Below are 22,720 nucleotides of genomic sequence, written 5' to 3' on the forward strand. Positions count from 1 at the left end.
AGGATGGCTCACTCCATTCTAGACATTATTATGAGCCGTCCTCCCCTCAGCAGCCTCCACTGTTTGAGAGACATAATGAACATCTAAATGCAGAATGGCTCTGGTTGGTGGGAAAGATACAGTTCCACCGCCAAGCGCTAGAGGGCAGTGTAATTTGGACACTGAGCAACAACTTACGTGCCGCAGCAACTCTCTTCTCTGCCGCAGCCATACAGTAGAGGAAGACAGAAAGACTTCCGCCTACAGAGGTTTAATGTGTTTTCAGGTGAAATATGCCCCGTTACTGTGCTGTAAAACGTTGCAAAAATCGTGGAGGAACACCCTCTAAAGAAAACAAGAGAATAAGCTTTTACCCGTACGGTATCTATTATTTTCCCATTACGTTTCTATATGTGCAGATCCAGTCCTACTCCTAGCTAGCTTAACTAGCATGCTCATATTGGCTGCTGGCTAGCGTTGTGTATCCAGCAGTGCCCTCAGAACAAATAGTTAGCTGTCATAGAAAAACACAAAGCCTCCTTTCTTTACATTGTGTATAACAATTGAATGAATGACTGGTGTTGCATTTGTTGTTATTGTGTTTCTTGGGCTTCAGTCTAGGCTGAAACACTAGTAACGTTACAGAAGCAATGCTTTGTATGTAATGTTGAGAATTTGGATGGGGCTGACAAATCGAACTAGGGCATGTCAACAAATGTAGCTGTCTTAACAACATGTTCATATTGTCTCCTCACACAGGTTCCCCTTGCAAGATGAGGTCAGGCTGCAGATATGGGTAGACAACATGAAGCGAGAGGAGTGGACCCCCAGCAGACACCAGTACCTGTGTAGTGAACATTTCACTGAGGACTGCTTTGACCTGCGATGGGGGATCCGGTACCTGAAACACACAGCCTTCCCCACCATCTTCCCTCACACACACCATGTAAGTAGACAGACACCCTTCTATGACACCCAACACAATTAGCAGAAGTCTTAATGCACATTTCCAGAATAGGGACTGATATTAGAGTTTCACATTAGTTTGATCATGCTTTTTACACTGATCGTCATTGCAGTGTACAAAGCATTGTGTTAGGATATTTTCAGGAATTTATTTTAAATTAAAATTAAACAATGGAAAAAAGTTTTGAAATAAATAACTTCTACTCCTCAGTTTATTGAGAAGTTATTGAAAATAGATGCTGTTTTTTCACATTTTGAATTATTATTTAAGTTTACCTGAATTAACTGCCTTGATTTTGAATTGAACCATCCCTGGAATTTGTTAAAGTGCAACATCAAATTGTATTGGTCGTACAACATATTTTGCAGCGAAACGCTTTAATTTCTAGATCCAACAATGCAGTACACCTAATAATACTAAATAATACACACAAATCCCCCAAATAAAAATAATATACATGGCTATATTATGATAGCATGATTTGTGTTTGTGTTTTACCATCACTCTTTCCCCTCAGGATGAAGATAAAGCAGTTTCCACCAGTAAGAACACCACCAAGCCCAAAACCAGGATATGCGACGCCAACATTGAACTCATCCGCTCCCCCTCCCCTCCTGGCAAGAATACACCTCTGATTCTGAAAAGGACAGTCAGAGTGGAACCAGTCGTGGCGAGTGTCACTCCTGTCCCTAACCCTGAGGATGCCAGTGAATCTACGGTCACTACACTGTTATATGAAAGACCGTTTGTTTCAGACACAGAGGCCTCTACTCCTAGTGAAATGGTCCTGGGAGAGGTGATGCTCTCAGAGACCCAGGCTGCAGTGTGTGAGGTGAACAGAGAACTATCTGGAGACAGTGGTGGGATACTGACAGCCTCATGCTTGAACCTGTCTGGTGAGACACAGACACTGCAGCAGCTGGATACACTGGACTCCACTGTGACTGTGCTCTGCTGTGAATCCGTCGTCCCTGTTGGCCATTTCTCTGAATGTGAAGCCACGGTGGACGCCCTCCATGTGGCCCTCGGTCAGACGTTTAGGATCTTCCCTGTGGAGCTGCGGAGGGAGGAGTGGGTGGGAGACCGGGAGGAGGGCCCCGGGGAGGGGGATCACATCTCTGTGTACGAGCACTCCTACTCCAAACAGGACACGGACAAGGAACAGCTGTGGAGGAAGATAGCCAGCCTCCACACCAAGATCATGGAGCTGGATAGGAGAGAGGAAAGCACTATGGCTAAAATACAATGGCTTGAGAGCCAGATGGCACATCTGAAGAAGAGCAACATTGTTTTGAAAGAAAAGCAGAAATTACTAGAGGACTATATTACTTCTGCGTTGCTCTGATGTCTTAACCGTAGTGCTTTGTTTCCATTAACAACCGTCTTTCTAATGAGATGGATTTTGTCTAGTTATTACAGGGTTATTACAGTCTCAATGACTTGTACTTATTTATTATCTGTTTACATGTTTCACAAGAGTTATATTACTTACTTGTAGTGAGGCCCTTCTCAAAGAGCGTTCTAGGAAGGGGCTCCCTGTCCTTCCATTTGTCTCCGCTAGGTGGCACTGTGTCTTTAGGATAGGCCCTGGTGCTCTGCACTACTGTTTCCTGTTTAGACATCACTGACTGACATAGATTGTCAGTATTAGTGGTGTAAATAGGTGCGTTTTAAGGGAAGTGATATTCCCTGTTCTTGTGCTACAGATGGCTGCTTGTTTTATTCAATGATATAGTATTTGTGTATCATATCAAATCTACTGTGCGGTCATACAGATCCTTACTGTGCTTGTTATTAATGTATTAAAAGGCATGTGTTTTTCAGTAATGTTTTATATCTGAGTAATTGAGACGATTACACCGTTTTAGGTGTATCTTCTAGGTTCTAAATAAATGGTTGAATAGGAAAAGGTGCAATGCTTGATCACTATTCAAAATATATTTTATTCAAGCAACTATTAAAAGCTTGATGTTTCGGACTTCATCAATGGCCTTCATCAGAACAGGTTCTGATGAATAAACAGGTTCTGATAAATAAACAGGTTCTGATCAATAAACCGGTTCTGATCAATAAACAGGTTCTGATAAATAAACAGGTTCTGATGAATAAACAGGTTCTGATCAATAAACAGGTTCTGATAAATAAACAGGTTCTGATAAATAAACAGGTTCTGATAAATAAACAGGTTCTGATGAATAAACAGGTTCTGATGAATAAACCGGTTCTGATGAATAAACAGGTTCTGATAAATAAACAGGTTCTGATCAATAAACCGGTTCTGATGAATAAACCGGTTCTGATAAATAAACAGGTTCTGGTGAATAAACAGGTTCTGATCAATAAACCGGTTCTGATGAATAAACCGGTTCTGATAAATAAACCGGTTCTGGTGAATAAACAGGTTCTGATCAATAAACCGGTTCTGATGAATAAACCGGTTCTGATAAATAAACCGGTTCTGATGAATAAACAGGTTCTGATGAATAAATCGGTTCTGGTGAATAAACAGGTTCTGGTGAATAAACCGGTTCTGATAAATAAACCGGTTCTGATGAATAAACAGGTTCTGATGAAGAAATCGGTTCTGGTGAATAAACCGGTTCTGGTGAATAAACAGGTTCTGATGAATAAACAGGTTCTGATAAATAAACAGGTTCTGATAAATAAATCGGTTCTGGTGAATAAATCGGTTCTGGTGAATAAATCGGTTCTGGTGAATAAACAGGTTCTGGTGAATAACCAGGTTCTGGTGAATAAATCGGTTCTGGTGAAGGCCATTGAAGGCCGAAACGTCAAGCTTTTAATACTTACTTAAATAATATAATATATTTGAATGTTAAACAAGCTTTGCACCTTTTTGATGATGTAACTGTTTGGTTGCTCCTTGACTCCCATTGGTTGGGCGTCCTCTACTTTCCACAATGTAATTAAATGGTCAACTGATTTCTCATCAATGAAAATACAATACTGCGGTCCTCTTTCTTGTTGGAAATGGCTTACATTACAAGCTACCCTTTTATCAATGCACTGGCAATGACATCACACGTGTCATGATGAAACTGATGGTGCTTTCAAGACAACTGGGAACTCGGGGGGACGAGGGGGGGGGACGAGGTCAAATCATGACGTCAGTGATCTTCATGACGGAGCTTTATGCAGCTGGGGGGGGGGGGGGGACTGGGGGGAATTCCAGCTCCGACAGGAAAAAATAGATTTGAACGGTCATTCAACTCGGAATTCCAACTTGGGAACTCAGGCTTCGTTCTGGAGCTCCGACCTTCCCACCTGTAGATCGCTGACATGATTTGACCTTATATTTGATGGAGTTCCCGGGCATCAGAGGCCCGAGTTCCCGACTTGGAATTCCGAGTTGAACGACCGTTCAAAACTACTTTTCCCAGTCGGAGCTCGTTTTATTCCGAGTTCACAGTTGTTATGAACGTGGCGTAACCTCGAACCAGAACTGACCGTTTCAATTCTCATCACTTGTAATGAAACATAATGTGAGCAACCACTAGAATTCCATAGGAGCAATAGTAGAGAGAGAAATAGCAGCTACATAAAGCACAACAGCATTGATAAAAGGGCTGCTTGGAGACTATTGTGAGATGAAGGAAGGTCTAGTCCCAGTGTAGACTACATGCTGTTATTTTGACCTGAGATCTATAAGAGAAACGTCACTCGCCTCACAGAGCCACTCTGAAGACAAACTTACGACATTGTCACTTTCCCAGTTTATTGATCTCAGGTAAAGAGAACAGCATGTATACTGAGATGACTGATTGATTACTAGTCTGCAATGCTACAAAGTGAACTTCACAGCAATTGTATTGATATCCGAGAAGACCTTTTGAGCAGTAATGAAGAAGCTGGGGGACTTCACTGACCATTTCAAATCATATAGGTTGACTTTGATCATGTAAAGATAGGCCTGTAGGTCGTGTCTTTGGCTCTAGATGATTGGCCCACACCCTTGTTCTGTGTCTGTCCTATAGAATGTAGCAGCAGCTCAAATACAAGGACACACACAACACCCAATCATGTCGGTCATAGGAAAACAATATTTATTCAATTACAGATGTTAATTGCTGTGCTTGTGTGTTTCAATGCAGTACCTTTGTGCTCGCAACACGTCTAATGAACTTTATATTACATTAGAACATGGCCCTCAAAATGGCGATCTGAGTTTGCTCCTCACTCTTCTGCCTTTAGGCTCTCTCCTAGTCATCTGACTGCAGCTCTGTCTGTTGCCAAGTGATAGTCTAATCCTGTTTGCATTCTGCATAGGATCTAGGATTCAAACTGCCATGGGGCAGGCTTTATGTCTGCACTGCACCAACCCAGTGGGGTATTTCAGGAAGCAGGATTATTAACTTAGCCAGCTAACTTTGATTAGCAGCCACATTTAACTATTGATGTTCTGGTTGATTAAGAAAGCAATTTTTTTATTGCTTGTTTTTATTGTAAATATAGTTTTTATTGGAAACTTCAGAACTATGAAGTTATTTCAGGCAGTTTTGGACAGTTAACTGGCTAACTCCTTGATCCAGGTTTCTGGAGCAGCAGCCTATTCACAGAGTTTGTGTGGATACAGGAATATCTCCAGTTATGGTTGAGCTGAACATCTAAGCACTGACTTTTGCCTTAGAAAAGCACTTACTTTAATTGTACCCGTAGTCATAACAAAAGGTAAGTGGTTGTTAGGTGCTACTGCCCAGTGGCGGTTCTAGACCATTTCAACTGGGGGGGCCAAGCTGGGGCCAGTTGTACTGTTAGAGGGGCCAGTTACATTAGACGTTATTGTTGTCATATCGTTGTCTTCACTGCATTGCAGGCATTAGCAGGCAAAAGACCATGTTCATAATCATTAGTGTTCCGCGTTGCCACTGTCTAATAACGGATGTAAAAAAAGAACGATAGCAAAAATTAGTTATGTAAAAATTATTTCATACTCCACATTTAGGGGGGCCACAAGGGGGTCCAAAATTGTTGTCACAGGGAATTGCCCCCCCCTGCCCCCCCCCAGAACCACTAGTGCTACTGCCACAGTGTGGACAGTCCATTTTCTTCAATGATAATTATATGCTGATGCATTCATCATAACTGACCTTTCTGAAGGCTATCATTAGATGCCAAATGTTCACTTCGTTTCCCGTTGATATCACTGCATGACTACGTCAACATGTTAGGATTCACCCCTGCATCTTTCTGCAGCCATCCCCTGAGAGAAACGCTTTCCATCCCTAGGAACCGAGGCCCTGTCTGCTTCCCAAAGGGCACCCTGTATAATACACTACTAGGGCCCATTTGGAACGCCCGCCCTGACTGCACTTGCCTGAACGACTCATATGAATGAATGAGGTGTTTAGCAAGACTCTAAACAAACAGACTTCATGGGGCCATTGTTTGTTCTGTACTTAGAGTCTAATTTAATTTCAGAGTAATAAGATTCTTTTGATGGTATTATTATTGTTGTTTGTGAAAGGCTAATGCTAAATGAAACATCCATTCCCTGTGTTATGTCCATTCAAAGATAGAGTATACTTCTAGTAATTGAAGGCAAGCTACTAATCACCTTGAGTCTAAAGTATTAACATGCATTATGCATGGTATTGTCAGAACAGGTCAGTCGTTTCTGCTTTTCATTTGAGAAAAATGACTCCAGAAAGAAGAAACGTGTTTCCTGGGAGTATTTACACAATCATTATTGGTTCAACTGAGTCATGGCGCTGTTCCACGTGTATCGTTTCTCTCTTTCTGGTCCTGACGAGAAAAATGTCGGGGAGGTTCACTTCTGCACTGTTGAACCAATCCAACTAAAGAAGGGTCTGAGGACCACTACAGTATCTCTCTCTCTCTCTCTCTCTCTCTCTCTCTCTCTCTCTCTCTCTCTCTCAGAGGGACTAAAGAAAGGTCTGAGGACCACTACAGTATCTCTCTCTCTCTCTCTCTCTCTCTCTCTCTCTCTCTCTCTCTCTCAGAGGGACTAAAGAAAGGTCTGAGGACCACTACAGTCTCTCTCTCTCTCTCTCTCTCTCTCTCTCTCTCTCAGAGGGACTAATGAAGGGTCTGAGGATCACTACAGTATCTCTCTCTCTCTCTCTCTCTCTCTCTCTCTCAGAGGGACTAAAGAAGGGTCTGAGGACCACTACAGTATCTCTCTCTCTCTTTCGCTCTTGCTCGCTCACAAGCACACTTAAAACCACTACAGTGTCAACAGGGACGAGTGGACATAACCACTCCCAAGACATACTAATATAGCTTAGTCTACAATTGCCATAGAGACACAAAAACCCCACAGTAACCACTCTGATCCATAAAAGCCAATGAGGAGTCCAAATTGAGTGTTTGTTTGCAGTACAAGATGAGCCAAGTAAACAAACCTGTGGTTACTGACAGGTGTTCCCACCATTGTTCATTACAAATCATCTATAATTGGGGCTGATTGGCTGGGAGAGAAGTCTCTTAATTGATTTTGTATTGAATGATGAGTAGGTGTCCATCAATGCTAATTAAGGCTTGTTCATCAAGTAAATGAACAACATGTTCTTCAGTTAATTATATAAAGGCAGGGGAATGACAGGCAGGGTAATCTAACTGTAACCTGTAGAATAAACCCAACAGTACAGCACATACAGTTCCATGTAGGACTCATGTCTTTGGAACAGTTGGTCTTTAAAAATCTGCAGGTCAAACTATAGCAAAGCGGCACCCCACCACTGTTTTGGGAAAAAGCTAAGGGATAACTATATTTTTAACCATGAGGCTATACACTGTTTACAATTGCATTGTTTACAAATATTGGAGTAAAACAAGCTTTTCGATTGGGTTCTGATAGGGTACGACAGTTAAACTAAACTCATGGGGCATTTATAAGTAATATTCTTCAAGAATCTATGGGTAGATATAATTAATTTCAAAGTCCAAAAATGGATGTAGGAAACGCAGACTGCCCCCTTAAAGACAAAGTACAGTAATTATGTGAATGCAGGTAGTGGTTATGAAACCTGTTGGACAAGCCATACTACATATACTATATTGGCATGAGGGGGTATGGCCAATATACCACGGCTAAGGGCTGTTCTGAAGCGCAACGCAAAACAGAGTGTCTGTATACAGCCCTTAGCCATGGTATATTGGCCATATACCACACACTTGCTTAAGTATGATAATAGCTTTCAAAGTGAACATGAAAGGCATTTCCCTTCCTCACAGGCAATTTGCAATCAAGTCCTTTGTTCTTTTGTCTGAATGTTTGCAAGATGGATAAACATTTGTGAAGAGAATAGATCGTCTTGTGTTTTTGTTATTTCATGGTCTGTTATTCAGGCAGTCTGAAATTCACATTAAGTGACAATGAAGCAAACCCCAGCCAGGAGCAATCATAACAACATTGTTATAAAGGAGTTATTGTCAACTCATACGATTAGTTATAAGGCATTTGTTAATGTTTGATTAATGGTTTGACTCACCATTTATATACATATTTATCAATGTATTTATATACAGTAGCAGTCAAAAGACTACCTCATGAAGCTGGTTGAGAGAATGCCAAGAGTGTGCAAAACTGTCATCAAGGGAAAGGGTGGCTACTTTGAAGAATCTCAAGTATAAATTATATTTTGATTTGTTTAACACTTTTTGGGTTACTATATGATTCCATATGTGTTATTTCATAGTTTTGATGTCTTCACTATTATTCTCCAATGTAGAAAATAGTAACAATAAAGAATGAATAGGTATGTCCAGACTTTAGACTGGTACAGTATGTTACTGTGTTTAGTTAGCCAAGACTCAGCTTGAAGTTCAGTCTGCCTTCAAGTCAAAACTGTCCTATTCCAATATGCTTTCACCGCAGTGACGGATGAGGGATATGGCTTGAAACACGTATGTCAATCCGTGAATAGAAGGTGTTGCTTGTACTCCGAATTATCCCATTATCCAAGCCACAAAACCGAGAAGATTTAAATACTGCTCGTTTTTCATTAAACTGCTTTTTTTCATCAGCATGCTAGGCTAGGTAATGCTAAAGCAACCTATTGGATTCACAACATTTATTATATTACAGTTTATTAATAATTAGTAAATGGTTTATAAGGATCTAAATTAATCATCAACTGAGATATTAGTAAGTAACTGTTCTCACATTTATAAATGTACTCATTAACAATTAATAAATATACCATTCATGACATACTGTATATAAATAAATTTATAAATATGTAAATACATGCTGAGTCAAACCATTAATCAACCATTAACAAATACATTATCAATAATCTTATGTTGACAATAACTTATGTTGACAAATAAGTACATTAGTTGTATATTATTAATAATTTACAAATTGTTAACATACTATGATTAAACAATTTATGAATGATCTCATAAATCATTAATAAATCATTTAAAATAACATTTATAAATGCGTAAATGACTATTTAGAGATTGCTTAATGACATTTACGAATGTAGGAATAATGATGAATAAGTGATAAGTAAACTGTTTATATATTGTTTATTAAGGGACCTTAATATAAAGTGTTACCACATTGTCAATAACATGCATGCAGGGTTGGGTAGCTTACTTTCTGAATGTAATCCGTTAGAGTTACTAGTTGTCTGTCCAAAATTGTAATCAGTAATGCAACTTTGGATTGACCAAACTCAGTAATGTAATCTGATTACATTCCCTTTACGAGGCATTAGAAGAAGACAAAATGGATCCATCAAATGTGTGTTATCATAGTGGTCTCTGATTGGTGGTCATCATTTGGTGTGTCATCATAGTGGTCTCTGATTGGTGGTCATCATTTGATGTGTCATCATAGTGATCTCTGACTTGTGGTCAGACTTGCTCAGGTGGAACAAACTTTAATGTCTTTTTACAATTGAATGTCATTGAGAAAACAGAAAGGTGTCATAATGTATTTTATCACGCAATTTAAAAGTAATGGAAGACATAACCATCTAGTATTTTAACAGCATCTGTAATCTGATTACAATATTTTTGCTGGTAACGTAACTGATGGTTATCAGATTACATGTAATCAGTTACTCCCCAACCCTGCCTGCATGTGTCATAATCACTTGGCTGGAAGGAAATCAGCTCTGAGAGTCTGCTATTGGAAAAGTATTTTCAAAAGAAAACCATAGGACTATTGTTGAATGCAACAATGGTCTTAATTTCTTTGAAATGTTTACCACGCGGTACCATTTTGTTTGAAGCTAGACGGGAGAGAGCCCAAGCATATGTAAGTCATTGGAGTTATTACTTTGATAGTGTGCTTTCTCAGAAAACACTGAATTATTTCACTTCCATACGGAACTTTTTATTTTACCTTTATTTAACCAGGAAAAGCCAATTGAGACACAGAGCAAGGGAGGCCTGGCCGAGAAGGCAGCAGCAATCAGCACAACAGTACAGTAATGTTAAACATGAAAAACAATCAGCACAATAGTACAGTAATGTTAAACATGAAAAACAATCAGCACAATAGTACAGTAATGTTAAACATGAAAAACAATCAGCACAATAGTACAGTAATGTTAAACATGAAAAACAATCAGCACAACAGTACAGTAATGTTAAACATGAAAACAATCAACACAACAGTACAGTAATGTTAAACATGAAAAACAATCAGCACAACAGTACAGTAATGTTAAACATGAAAACAATCAACACAACAGTACAGTAATGTTAAACATGAAAAACAATCAGCACAATAGTACAGTAATGTTAAACATGAAAACAATCAACACAACAGTACAGTAATGTTAAACATGAAAAACAATCAGCACAACCACATGACCCCAGCTACAGGAAACATTTACTCTCCTCCTGAACAGAGTTTTGCACCAGGGTTTTAAAAAAACAATGTGAGTATTAGTAGATAGATACATTCAGACTTGTTCAGGGAATTATTCAAATCATGTACAGACGTGTTTTATTGTTGCATTACACAAAACGGAGAAAATACAGATATCTATGTAAAGATATGTCAAAGCTCAAACACATCAATAAATATATGGACCAGATAGTCATAATAAATGTACATTATACTCACAAAGCAACCATCCGTTGTTCCCTGATGCCCATATCCTTCCTCACAATAGTTTTCCTGCTAGATAATCAGTGATTGATTTGGGCAGGAGCTCACCCGAACTGACTACCGCCACCTCAAATGTTCTACTGCTCCAGTTCCTGCACCTCTTATACAATATTAGCTTGAAAGAATATACATTCAATTTGCTTACTGCTGAGAGCTAAAATGGTCGGCTTGACATACCAATCTTGATGTTGAATCAACGAGGATATTTACATGTGTCTAAACCATGGGTCTTCAATGACATCAAAGAAATGCTATATACAGTACAGGGTGAAGCAGTGGACTAGGGGGACTTTCCATATTGCCCATATGGTCCATCAATAGCTCTGGTCCATGGTGTTATGTGTGGCTTGCTGATGCTGAGCCCTGTGAAGCTGAACGTAGCACCCTGGACCAGAGCTAGTCCAACATAGTGTCTCCTAGCTGTAGTAAAGATAGATCCAGGGGTTGGTACAGCTGTTCAGACTGGCAAGCAGCATGATGATGACAAACAGTGGACCTGAGAGAGAGAGAGAGAGAGACAGAGGATATGGCATGCTAAAAATAGCACTACAGGTTTCCACAGAAAGAATGGGAAAGGTCATGCAAATCAATGGAACTGGAGTCCAATCATTGTTATTAAACTAGATACCTGTGGTGGCACAAGGGTATAAACGATTGACAGTAAACCACAGTAAACAGTAAACCACATTGATTTCTAATCCCAAAGTGTATTGGTTGTGTACACAGTTTAGCAGATGTTATAGCAGGTGCAGCGAAATGCTTATGTTACTAGCTCCTAACAATGTAGTAAAATGACAAGCAGATACACAAATAAAATCTAATTTACCATTTGTGGGCGCTGTACTGGGACTCCATGCAGACCACAACTGGACCACAAAGAAGGGGCTCCAGCATATCGAGTAGACCATAATGATGACGAATGTCATTTTGACAGTCTTCAACATCGCGCTCGAGACCCCTTTGGTGCCCGTGCGCCCGTCGCTCGTGGAAGCCTGGAGCGCCTTTCTCTTCATGTTAAAGTATATCCCCGTGCATATTTTAATCTGGCAGTACAGCAAGATGATAACCGGGAGAACAAACACTGATAAAGTAATCCAGCTGATGTATATCTTAGAACCCCAAGGTTCAATAAATGTCGCCCAACAATCATACAGGTTGTCCTCTAGTTCTTGGAGAGAGAAGATGAAGAGTTGCGGAGTGCTGAAAGCCAGAGAGATCAGCCACGCTGCGCCTATGGCGACGTACCTCTTAAAGGAACCCTTCAAGAACGACACCATGGGTTTGCAGACCGCATGGTACCGATCTATGGTCATGGCCACTATCATGTATGTGGAGGCGAACATCCCAACCACCTGAAGATATTTCACCGACCTACAGACGAAGTCTGAGCCGCGGAACCGGTGCGTAACCTCCATGCAGAGCTGCGGTAGGACTTGGAAGAAAGCGACCACTAGGTCCGCGAAGCACAGGTGCAGAAGGAACAGGTGGGTCCTTGTATTCATCTTGCGCTTCCTCCAAAGCGCACGTAGAAGGCACAAATTCCCACATGTGGCTAAGACAAAAATCAATCCCAAAACTCCAGCTTTTAGAAGCGCAAAGTCGTGTTCACCTGTTTCATCAGTTCCTCCCGCGTCCTCCCGCTCTGAACTGCCATTGCCACTATAATTGAGTTGTAAACTCATTGTCCCTTACAATATTTTTTTGGTTACTATTTGTTTTCTCATTGTTAATTATGTTCAGAAAATTAGGTCCAATACTTTCCTATTTGCAAATCGGCCCCTATCTCTCGCCTATGATGCGCAGTAGCTCTGCGCAGCAGCAACAAGTGCTTTAGCTGGTAGTAGCGTCGTATTTGCCTGACGACTCAACCTGAATTTAATTTGCTGCTCCATTGATCGCTACATACCTTCAAGAAACGTCAGTTTGGCCGCCGGGCGCTATGTGGTTGGGTAGCCCTGCAAGCATCGTCTGACTGAGACATTTTGTACGGGCCATCAGCGTCTGAGAAAAGATGGCCTGCAACGACAGGTGCACCAGAGCTGTAGGCCTGTTTAAATATGGCTCTGGATGCACCAATGAAATCAGAATGTGCTGTATAGGTAGGTGCGCAGTGCGCATTCCCAGAGTGTAACGCACATCTAGTCTACGTGTTCAATATGAACACCTCTCCTGGCTTCACACGTAAGTGCACATTCATTTCCTTCAATGTCCCTCATTTCCATTTCTTGTCAATATTAATTGGAGACATAGACCTGTACTTTGTCACCATCAGCCACATGGGCCTAATGAAAAGCCTTTCTTCCACAAAATACAAAAGGAACTGTCACGCTTGTCGTCGGTAATGGAGGACCAAAACGCAGCAGGTATGTGTATGCTCATCTCGACGTTTTAATGAATACAAAAATGAACACCAAAATAACAAACAGAAATAACGATCGACAAAACAGTCTGGCAAAGCATAAGGCTTACACACAGAACAATCTCCCACAAATGACAAACACACCCCAATATATGGGACTCTCAATCAAAGGCAAAGAGAAAACACCTGCCTTCAATTCAATTGAGAGTCCCAACCCCAATTAATCAACCATAGAAACACAAACAGACCATAAACCAAAAACCCGGAAATACTAAATCAAACACCCTTTTAACAAACACACCACCCTGAACTACATAAAACAAATACCCTCTGCCACGTCCTGACCAAACTACAATAACAATTAACCCTTATACTGGCCAGGACGTGACAGTACCCCCCCCCCCTTAAAGGTGCTAACCCCGGAAGCACCTTAAAATAAAAATAAACCACAACCCCAAACAACAAAACAAATTTCCCCTCTACTAAAAGGGAGGGAAGGGAGGGTGGCTGCCGTCAACGGCGGCACTGTGCTACACCCCCCCTCCCCAACCCACCTATATCAGGAGGTGGCTCCGGTTCTGGCCGTTCCAGGCAGTCGGGCCACTCTGGTAGTTCGGGGCAGTCTGGCCAGTCTGGCAGCTCGGGGCAGTCTGGCAGCTCGGGGCAGTCTGGCAGCTCGGGACAGTCTGGGCAGTCCGGCAGCTCGGGGCAGTCTGGGCAGTCCGGCAGCTCGGGGCAGTCTGGCCACTCCGGCAGCTCGGGCCAGTCTGGGCAGTCCGGCAGCTCGGGGCAGTCTGGGCAGTCCGGCAGCTCGGGGCAGTCTGGCCACTCCGGCAGTTCGGGCCAGTCTGGCCTCTCTGGCGACTGTTGACTGGCGGGCAGCTCTGACGACGGTTGACTGGCCGGCAGCTCTGGCGACGGTTGACTGGCGGGCAGCTCTGGCGACGGTTGACTGGCGGGCAGCTCTGGCGACGGTTGACTGGCGGGCAGCTCTGGCGACTGTTGGCTGGCGGGCACCTCTGGCGACTGTTGGCTGGCGGGCAGCTCTGGCGACTGTTGGCTGGCGGGCAGCTCTGGCGACTGTTGGCTGGCGGGCAGCTCTGGCGACTGTTGGCTGGCGGGCAGCTCTGGCGACTGTTGACTGGCGGGCAGCTCTGGTGACTGTTGACTGGCGGGCAGCTCTGGTGACTGTTGACTGGCGGGCAGCTCTGGTGACTGTTGACTGGCGGGCAGCTCTGGTGACTGTTGACTGGCGAGGCTGGGTTTACGCACTTGAAGCCTGGTGCGTGGTGCTGGTACTGGGCGTACCAGATTGTGAACACGCACCTCCAGGCTAGTGCGGGGAGCGGGAACAGGACGAGTCGGACTGGGTTGACGCACTTCCGGGTCTGCACGAGAGACAGGCGCTGGAAACCCAGGGCTATGGAGGCACACAGTCGGTCTTGATCTTACCTCCTGCACAACCCGCCTTGGCTGGATGGAACTAGTAGCCCTGTACAAGCGGGGTGCTCGTACAGGGCAGACTGGGCTGTGCAGGGGCCTGATGGTAGCCGTGCGTAGAGCGGGAGTTGGGTAGCCTGGTCCTCGGAGGCGTACCGGCGACCAGATGCGCAGGCATCCTCCTACCAGGCTGGATGCCCACTCTAGCACGGCACCTGCGAGGGGCTGGAATAACGCGCACCGGACTGTGCGTGCATATGGGTGAGATAGTGCGCTCCTCAGCGAAACATGGCGCTCTCCACCTCATACGCTCCTCCATATAACCACGGGTAGCTGGCTTCCGGCTCTTCCTAGGCCTAGCCAAACTACCCGTGTGCCCCCCCCCAAAAAAAATTATTGGGGGTGCCTCTCGTGCTTCTCCCTCAGCGCTTCCAAGGCCTCGTACCTTCGCCTCTCCGTCTTGGCTGCCTCGATTTCCTCCCGTGGGCGACGGTACTCCCCAGCCTGGTGCCGAGGTCCAGCCCCGTCCAGAACTTCCTCCCAGGTCCATCTCTCCCGCCAGTCCAACTCGAACTCCCCTTTCCTCTGCTGCTTGGTCCTTAGTTGGTGGGAGATTCTGTCACGGGTGTCGTCGGTAATGGAGGACCAAAACGCAGCAGGTATGTGTATGCTCATCTCGACGTTTTAACGAATACAAAAATTAACACCAAAATAACAAACAGAAATAACGATCGACAAAACAGTCTGGCAAAGCATAAGGCTTGCACACAGAACAATCTCCCACAAATGACAAACACAAACACACCCCAATATATGGGACTCTCAATCAAAGGCAAAGAGAAAACACCTGCCTTCAATTGAGAGTCCCAACCTCAATTAATCAACCATAGAAATACATAAACATAGACTATAAACCAAAACCCCGGAAATACTACATCAAACACCCTTTAAACAAACACACCACCCTGAACCACATAAAACAAATACCCTCTGCCACGTCCTGACCAAACTACAATAACAATTAACCTTATATACTGGCCAGGACGTGACAACATCCACCCCTAAACAAGACTCTTTCAAATGTAATCCATGTTGAATATGATTGATAAAAGTCAGGTATAAGGACTTGTATCCTTTACAATTTAATGTAAAAGAACATTGGTGTGCATTTCCCCCTCAGCATCCATGTATCAATACGGACCACGTTTACTTAAAAGCATCAAGTCAACAACTGTATTGACTGGTCAGGGCATATTCTTGGATAAAGGGAATTTCTAGAGATTCAGACTGTGGTAAATGTCATATTGTGAAATGATGTGTTTATACCGTTACTCTGGCCTCCGTGAGAGCACTTCTCTGAGTCCTGTTTCACCTAGTGCCTTTGTGACAATCGTGAAGAAAAGGTAATTTGTACAGTACTTATCAGCAGGAAGGCACATATCTGAAAGGATGTATTGAATATTGAAGCTGAGATTTGTGTCTAGCAGCTTGCAGAGCCTTCGCTTCTGAGTGTTACAGTGTGCTGAGTGCTGTTATTCATTATCCACAACCTTTCCACACCATGACTGTCTCCCAAATGGCACCCCATTCCCTACATAGTGCACTACTTTAGACCCTATGGGCCCTGGTCAAAAGTAGTGCACTATATAGGGAATAGGGTGCCATTTGGGATGCACCCACATCATGCTAGAATAAAAGGCTGTTTTCCTTCAGTGTGAGGACACAGCGACACTGTTTATGGTGCTGTTAAGTACCACATAATAGTATTTTCCAACTATACAACTGCATATCTATTATGCAGTTCATGCCACCCATCCATGCCACCCGTCCATGCCACCTGTCCATGCCACCCACCCATGCCACCCGTCCATGCCACCTGCCATGCTACCCATCCATGCCACCAGTCCATTCCATCCATGCCACCTGTCCATGCCACCCATCCATGCCACCTGTCCATGCTACCCACACATGCCACCGGTCACGCCACCCGTAATGCCACCTGTCATGCCACCTGTCCATGCCACCTGTCCATGCCAACCGTCCATGCCACCTGTCCATGCCAACCGTCCATCAATCAATCAAATGTATTTATTTATAAAGCCCTTTTTACATCAGCCGATGTCACATAGTGCTGTACAGAAACCCAGCCTAAAATCCCAAACAGCAAGCAATGCAGATGTAGAAGCACGGTGGCTAGGAAAAACTCCCTAGAAAGGCTGGAACCTAGGAAGAAACCTAGAGAGGAACCAGGCTCTGAGGGGAGGCCAGTCCTCTTCTGGCTGTGCCGGGTGGAGATTATAACAGAACATGGCCAAGATGTTCAAACGTTCATAGATGACCAGCAGGGTCAAATAATAATAATCACAGTGGTTGTCGAGGGTTCAACAGGTCAGCACCTCAGGAGTAAATGTCAGTTGGCTTTTCATAGCCGATCATTCATGCCACCAGTAATGCCACCCATCATGCCACCTATCCATGCCACCCATCATGCTCAGTGACAGAGAGCAATATGATCAGGGCAACATACATACAGACGTAATGTGCATACATTAGTGATGCTCTAAAGCTTGCTGTCGTAAAGCAAGTCAGAAATAGACCCTTTTAGATTATTCATCCAGTGTTCATTACGTTTCCATTGCTGCATCTTCTGTCTTCAGATATCAACTTTTACACAGCATGTACTCTATGCCTAAAATATATAAATATAGTTTTTGTTTCCCAATGGCTCTTAGCTACACTGCTATATACTTTAAATGATTCTGGAGTGGTGCAGTAAAGCTGTATCTAGCTACGGTATACAGTAGATCTGAGCTACACTAGCCACTTTGAAATGATTCTGGAGTGGTGCAGTAAAGCTGTATCTAGCTACAGTATACAGTAGATCTGAGCTACACTAGCCACTTTGAAATGATTCTGGAGTGGTGCAGTAAAGATGTATCTAGCTACAGTATACAGTAGATCTGAGCTACACTAGCCACTTTGAAATGATTCTGGAGTGGTGCAGTAAAGCTGTATCTAGCTACAGTATACAGTAGATCTGAGCTACACTAGACACTTTGAAATGATTCTGGAGTGGTGCAGTAAAGCTGTATCTAGCTACAGTATACAGTAGATCTGAGCTACACTAGCCACTTTGAAATTATTCTGGAGTGGTGCAGTAAAGCTGTATCTAGTGTCATGACGTTGGCCTGTGGGTAAGGTTTATGACCCCCCCATAAATACCTTTCTCCCTTCCCCTCTCTCTCTGACCCTACTGAAGGACTTGAATAGACTGTGTTAAATATAGAGAGTCTGGGAACATCAAACAAATGGGGAAAAGGAACCATCTTTTGATAATAAAACCAGTTGGAAATATGCTTGATAACGTAATGAGTATGTATGTCAGTTCATTGTTATCTGAGACATTATGATTGATGACAGGACGACATAAACTGTACCTGAGAAAGTATACACCCTCTAGTTATCAGAGTCACATGGAATTGTTATGCAATTGAAATGTTTGATATTGAAATTGTTTGTTAGGAGATTAAATGTAATTTTAGCTTCCAAATGAGAGAATTGGGTTTTCATAAGGAATGTGCCCTGCTCGATCAGTGGCCAACCCTGTGAAGAGACAGGGGTTATAAACGATGAAACACCTCCTTCCCTCCTCTCCACTATATAAGTCTTTGACGAAAAGACATTCACGGTGTTCCAGTACGTGAGGTCTGCAGCCTCTACGTTAGAAGGACAGACACATATCAAGGACAGAACTAAGCCAACCTCGGCGTGAGCTATGGTATGAACTGGTATGAACTTTGAGCTTATTCACTACAGAAGTGATACTTCCTAGTCGTTGAGTTAGCCGCTGCTAACGTGGGCTAGGAAAGGACGGACGACGGATCCAGTCTAACAACCAGACGAAGATACCACCATGTATCCAATTTGCCACCATTGACATTCTTCCACTACAGGAAGATCTGTGGCCAACCCGGCCAGCATCTACGACCAACCTACCGAAGCGCAGCTCAGAGTAAATATTTATTGCATTTTCCTTTTCCAAATGGGCGGTAATTTAGAATGCATAAGATAATGTATTTACGATAGCACAGCTGCTGTTTCTTTGTTCCTAAGTCATCCCGCCCTTTCATTCAAGCCCAACCCCCTTTCCTTTGTGTAACCAGCCATGATACAGGCTCAGTCCACCAGGACGTTTTCTGTATGACATCATTGTATTCTGTGTATTTGTAATTCTGTGTGATTAGTTAGGTATTTAGTAAATAAATAATTAAACCCAATTTTGTATTGCTGATTCAACTTGTTAGCCAGGGTTCGTGAAGATAACCAAGAATTGACAACTTTCATGATGAGACTGAAAATAAGATAAGGGTTAATATTGACTGCTATCGATGTAAAATATTACTAAGTATTTTAAGAGTTTATTCAGAAGATAACAGCTCTATAAACGTTCTTCTGTGGTGCCCCGACTTTCTAGTTAATTACATTTACATGATTAGCTTAATCAGGTAATATTAATTACAGAGAAATAATTTTATAAATTAGCATGTCATATCACTTAATCCGGCATAGCCAAAGACACGACACTAGCTACAGTATACAGTAGATCTGAGCTACACTAGACACTTTGAAATGATTCTGGAGTGGTGCAGTAAAGTTGTATCTAGCTACAGTATACAGTAGATCTGAGCTACACTAGACACTTTGAAATGATTCTGGAGTGGTGCAGTAAAGCTGTATCTAGCTGCAGTATACAGTAGATCTGAGCTACACTAGCCACTTTGAAATGATTCTGGAGTGACGCTGTAACACCACATAGCAATAACTGCAATTTTGTCTTCTATGATCCCTTGGGATTCCCAATATCCCCACTCGGTGTGATTCATCTTTAGGTTGCGAAGCATCGTGCACTGTAACGGCTGTCATGAGAGAGAGTGGACCAAAACGCAGCGGAGTTAGTGTTCATCATATTTAATTATTAAACGGAACACTATACAACTACAAAATAAGAAACTGACAGCCAAACAGTCCTGTCAGGTGAAACACAATGACAGAAACAATTACCCACAAAACCCCAACGGAAAAACATGCACTTATGTGTGACTCCCAATCAACAACAACGAACTTCAGCTGTGCCTGATTGGGAGCCACACATGGCCCAAAACAAAGAAATACAAAAACATAGAAACAGAACATAGAATGCCCACCCAATGTAACACCCTGGCCTAACCAAAATAAAGAACAAAAACCCCTCTCTATGGCCAGGGCGTTACATGCACTGTGTACGATAGACTTTAAAATGAATCTGGAGTCATACAGTAAATCCACATGAGTGTAATTGACTTCTATATGACCTCATGGGATTCTCTATATCCTCAGTCTCTGTGTGAATCATCTATCGGTTCCAAACATCTGACCATCTCACTCTGTGTCTTGTTTACCCCTATCATTAACCTTACCTATACGGTTCCAAGGAGCACGGTGCAAGACCTGGTTGCTATGGGGACTTGTCATGGTTAAGAGGGAAGGGCAACTTGAATTGGATTGCGCCACTAATATATGGAATTATCTGCTGCCCTTCATAGAAAGGAACATCATTTCAACAACGTTTACTATTGAGTCAGTTCAGAGCACTGTGACAGGAATCTGAATACAGTGTATAATCAGAGAATGCTTTTCTTCTATGGATGATAGAACAATAATGACATATGACATAATAATGACATATGACATAATAATGGGTTTGCTTCTGCTGTATGTTTTTGATGATCTCTATTGAAACTGTTATTACTGTTTGAATGGAACAAAGGGGAAGGGGTTTTGCTATAAAACATCCATACATACACAAATACAAAAATGTAATTGTGTTTAATTTTGGCAGCTAGGATCAACAGGAGGATCCAGCAGCACTGTGCCTCTGTGGGTTGTTACTGTGCTCCTCCAGCAGAACTGTACCTCTGTGGGTTGTTACTGTGCTCTTCCAGCAGCACTGTGCCTCTGTGGGTTGTTACTGTGCTCCTCCAGCAGCACTGTACCTCTGTGGGTTGTTACTGTGCTTCTCCAGCAGCACTGTGCCTCTGTGGGTTGTTACTGTGCTCTTCCAGCAGCACTGTGCCTCTGTGGGTTGCTACTGTACTCCTCCAGCAGCACTGTGCCTCTGTGGGTTGTTACTGTGCTACTCCAGCAGCACTGTGCCTCTGTGGGTTGTTACTGTGCTCTTCCAGCAGCACTGTGCCTCTGTGGGTTGTTACTGTGCTCCTCCAGCAGCACTGTGCCTCTGTGGGTTGTTACAGTGCTCTTCCAGCAGCACTGTACCTCTGTGGGTTGTTTCTGTGCTCCTCCAGCAGCACTGTGCCTCTGTGGGTTGTTACTGTGCTCCTCCAGCAGCACTGTGCCTCTGTAGGTTGTTACTGTGCTCTTCCAGCAGCACTGTGCCTCTGTGGGTTGTTACTGTGCTCTTCCAGCAGCACTGTGCCTCTGTGGGTTGTTACTGTGCTCCTCCAGCAGCACTGTACCTCTGTGGGTTGTTTCTGTGCTCCTCCAGCAGCACTGTGCCTCTGTGGGTTGTTACTGTGCTCCTCCAGCAGCACTGTGCCTCTGTGGGTTGTTACTGTGCTCTTCCAGCAGCACTGTGCCTCTGTGGGTTGTTACTGTGCTCTTCCAGCAGCACTGTGCCTCTGTGGGTTGTTACTGTGCTCTTCCAGCAGCACTGTGCCTCTGTGGGTTGTTACTGTGCTCTTCCAGCAGCACTGTGCCTCTGTGGGTTGTTACTGTGCTCTCCCATGTTATTACACGCTGTACCAGAGAGTCATTTATTCAACTGGTCTATGCCCACTACTGGTGAAGCAGGCGTACTGTTTGTGTCATGTAATAGGGTGGAAATCCAATAAACACATCGAGAACCCTGTGGCCCTTTAGAGCGGGCACAGGAACCGGCACAGGCACAGGAACAGACACAGGAACAGGCACAGGAACAGACACAGGAACAGACACAGGAACAGGAACAGACACAGACACAGGAACAGACAAAGGAACAGACACAGGAACAGGCACAGACACAGGAACAGACAAAGGAACAGACACAGGAACAGACACAGGAACAGACACAGGAACAGACAAAGGAACAGACACAGGAACAGACACAGGAACAGACACAGACACAGGAACAGACACAGGAACAGACACAGGCACAGACATAGGAACAGGCACAGGAACAGGCACAGGAACAGACACAGGAACAGGAACAGACACAGGAACAGGCACAGGAACAGACAAAGGAACAGGCACAGGCACAGACACAGGCACAGACACAGGCACAGACACAGGAACAGACACAGGAACAGACAAAGGAACAGACACAGGAACAGGCACAGGAACAGGCACAGGAAAAGACACAGGAACAGGCACAGGAAAAGACACAGGAACAGGAACAGACACAGGAACAGACACAGGAACAGACACAGGAACAGGCACAGACACAGGAACAGCCACAGGAACAGACACAGGAACAGGCACAGACACAGGAACAGACACATTAACAGACACAGGAACAGACACAGGAACAGGCTCCATTTGGGACACATCCAGACAGTGGTTTTACATTGAGGTTTGAGAGAATTCGTGGGCACCCCATTGTGAGGCCTGAATGGACCTTGTCCAATTACCTTTGTTGAAATCATAGAAAACAATGTTCCTCCCAACCATGTTGTATCAAGATAAGAGACAGGCAAAAACCACTGAGCTCATTTGACATTTGTACACCTTCATGACATTTCACACTGCATGTTGTTGAATGAGACTCTGCATGAAAGAATCCATAGTAGAGATAAATCAATTCTCAATGGGATGATCAATGATCTCTAAA

At 43.4% G+C, this 22,720-nt stretch overlaps 2 protein-coding genes across 3 annotated transcripts; one reads left to right on the top strand and one right to left on the bottom strand.

The window, feature by feature from the left end:
- The first annotated feature begins 158 nt into the window (after positions 1-158).
- LOC115188419 (THAP domain-containing protein 5-like) lies at positions 159-3,906 on the top strand. 2 transcript variants are annotated; one of them, XM_029747262.1, is made up of 3 exons: positions 159-360; positions 739-925; positions 1,464-3,906. In XM_029747262.1, the coding sequence occupies exons 2-3, from the start codon at positions 785-787 to the stop codon at positions 2,289-2,291; spliced, it is 969 nt and encodes a 322-aa protein (XP_029603122.1). In that variant the 5' UTR covers positions 159-360; positions 739-784; the 3' UTR covers positions 2,292-3,906. The 2 variants fall into 2 exon arrangements, with proteins under 2 accessions (XP_029603122.1, XP_029603121.1); XM_029747261.1 differs by having other exon boundaries at positions 163-355.
- Positions 3,907-10,270: 6,364 nt separating this feature from the next.
- On the bottom strand, positions 10,271-12,948 carry LOC115188421 (arg8-vasotocin receptor-like). The gene is made up of 2 exons (XM_029747265.1): positions 11,887-12,948; positions 10,271-11,556 (listed from the first exon to the last, which is right to left on the bottom strand). The coding sequence occupies exons 1-2, from the start codon at positions 12,740-12,742 to the stop codon at positions 11,477-11,479; spliced, it is 936 nt and encodes a 311-aa protein (XP_029603125.1). The 5' UTR covers positions 12,743-12,948; the 3' UTR covers positions 10,271-11,476.
- Positions 12,949-22,720: the final 9,772 nt, after the last annotated feature.

This window comes from Salmo trutta, unplaced genomic scaffold, assembly GCF_901001165.1.
Source record: "Salmo trutta unplaced genomic scaffold, fSalTru1.1, whole genome shotgun sequence".
Taxonomy (NCBI): domain Eukaryota; kingdom Metazoa; phylum Chordata; class Actinopteri; order Salmoniformes; family Salmonidae; genus Salmo; species Salmo trutta.

What these genes read in the sequence shown, in the direction of transcription:
- LOC115188419 (XM_029747261.1), top strand. Translation starts at nt 273, where the DNA reads ATGCCCCGTTACTGTGCTGTAAAACGTTGCAAAAATCGTGGAGGAACA. An exon ending in AAGAGAATAAGCTTTTACCC is followed by an intron (nt 356 to 738) that starts GTACGGTATCTA and finishes CTCCTCACACAG; the next exon opens with GTTCCCCTTGCAAGATGAGG. An exon ending in TCTTCCCTCACACACACCAT is followed by an intron (nt 926 to 1,463) that starts GTAAGTAGACAG and finishes CTTTCCCCTCAG; the next exon opens with GATGAAGATAAAGCAGTTTC.
- LOC115188421 (XM_029747265.1), bottom strand. Translation starts at nt 12,742, where the DNA reads ATGAGTTTACAACTCAATTATAGTGGCAATGGCAGTTCAGAGCGGGAG. An exon ending in CAGTACAGCGCCCACAAATG is followed by an intron (nt 11,557 to 11,886) that starts GTAAATTAGATT and finishes TCTCTCTCTCAG; the next exon opens with GTCCACTGTTTGTCATCATC.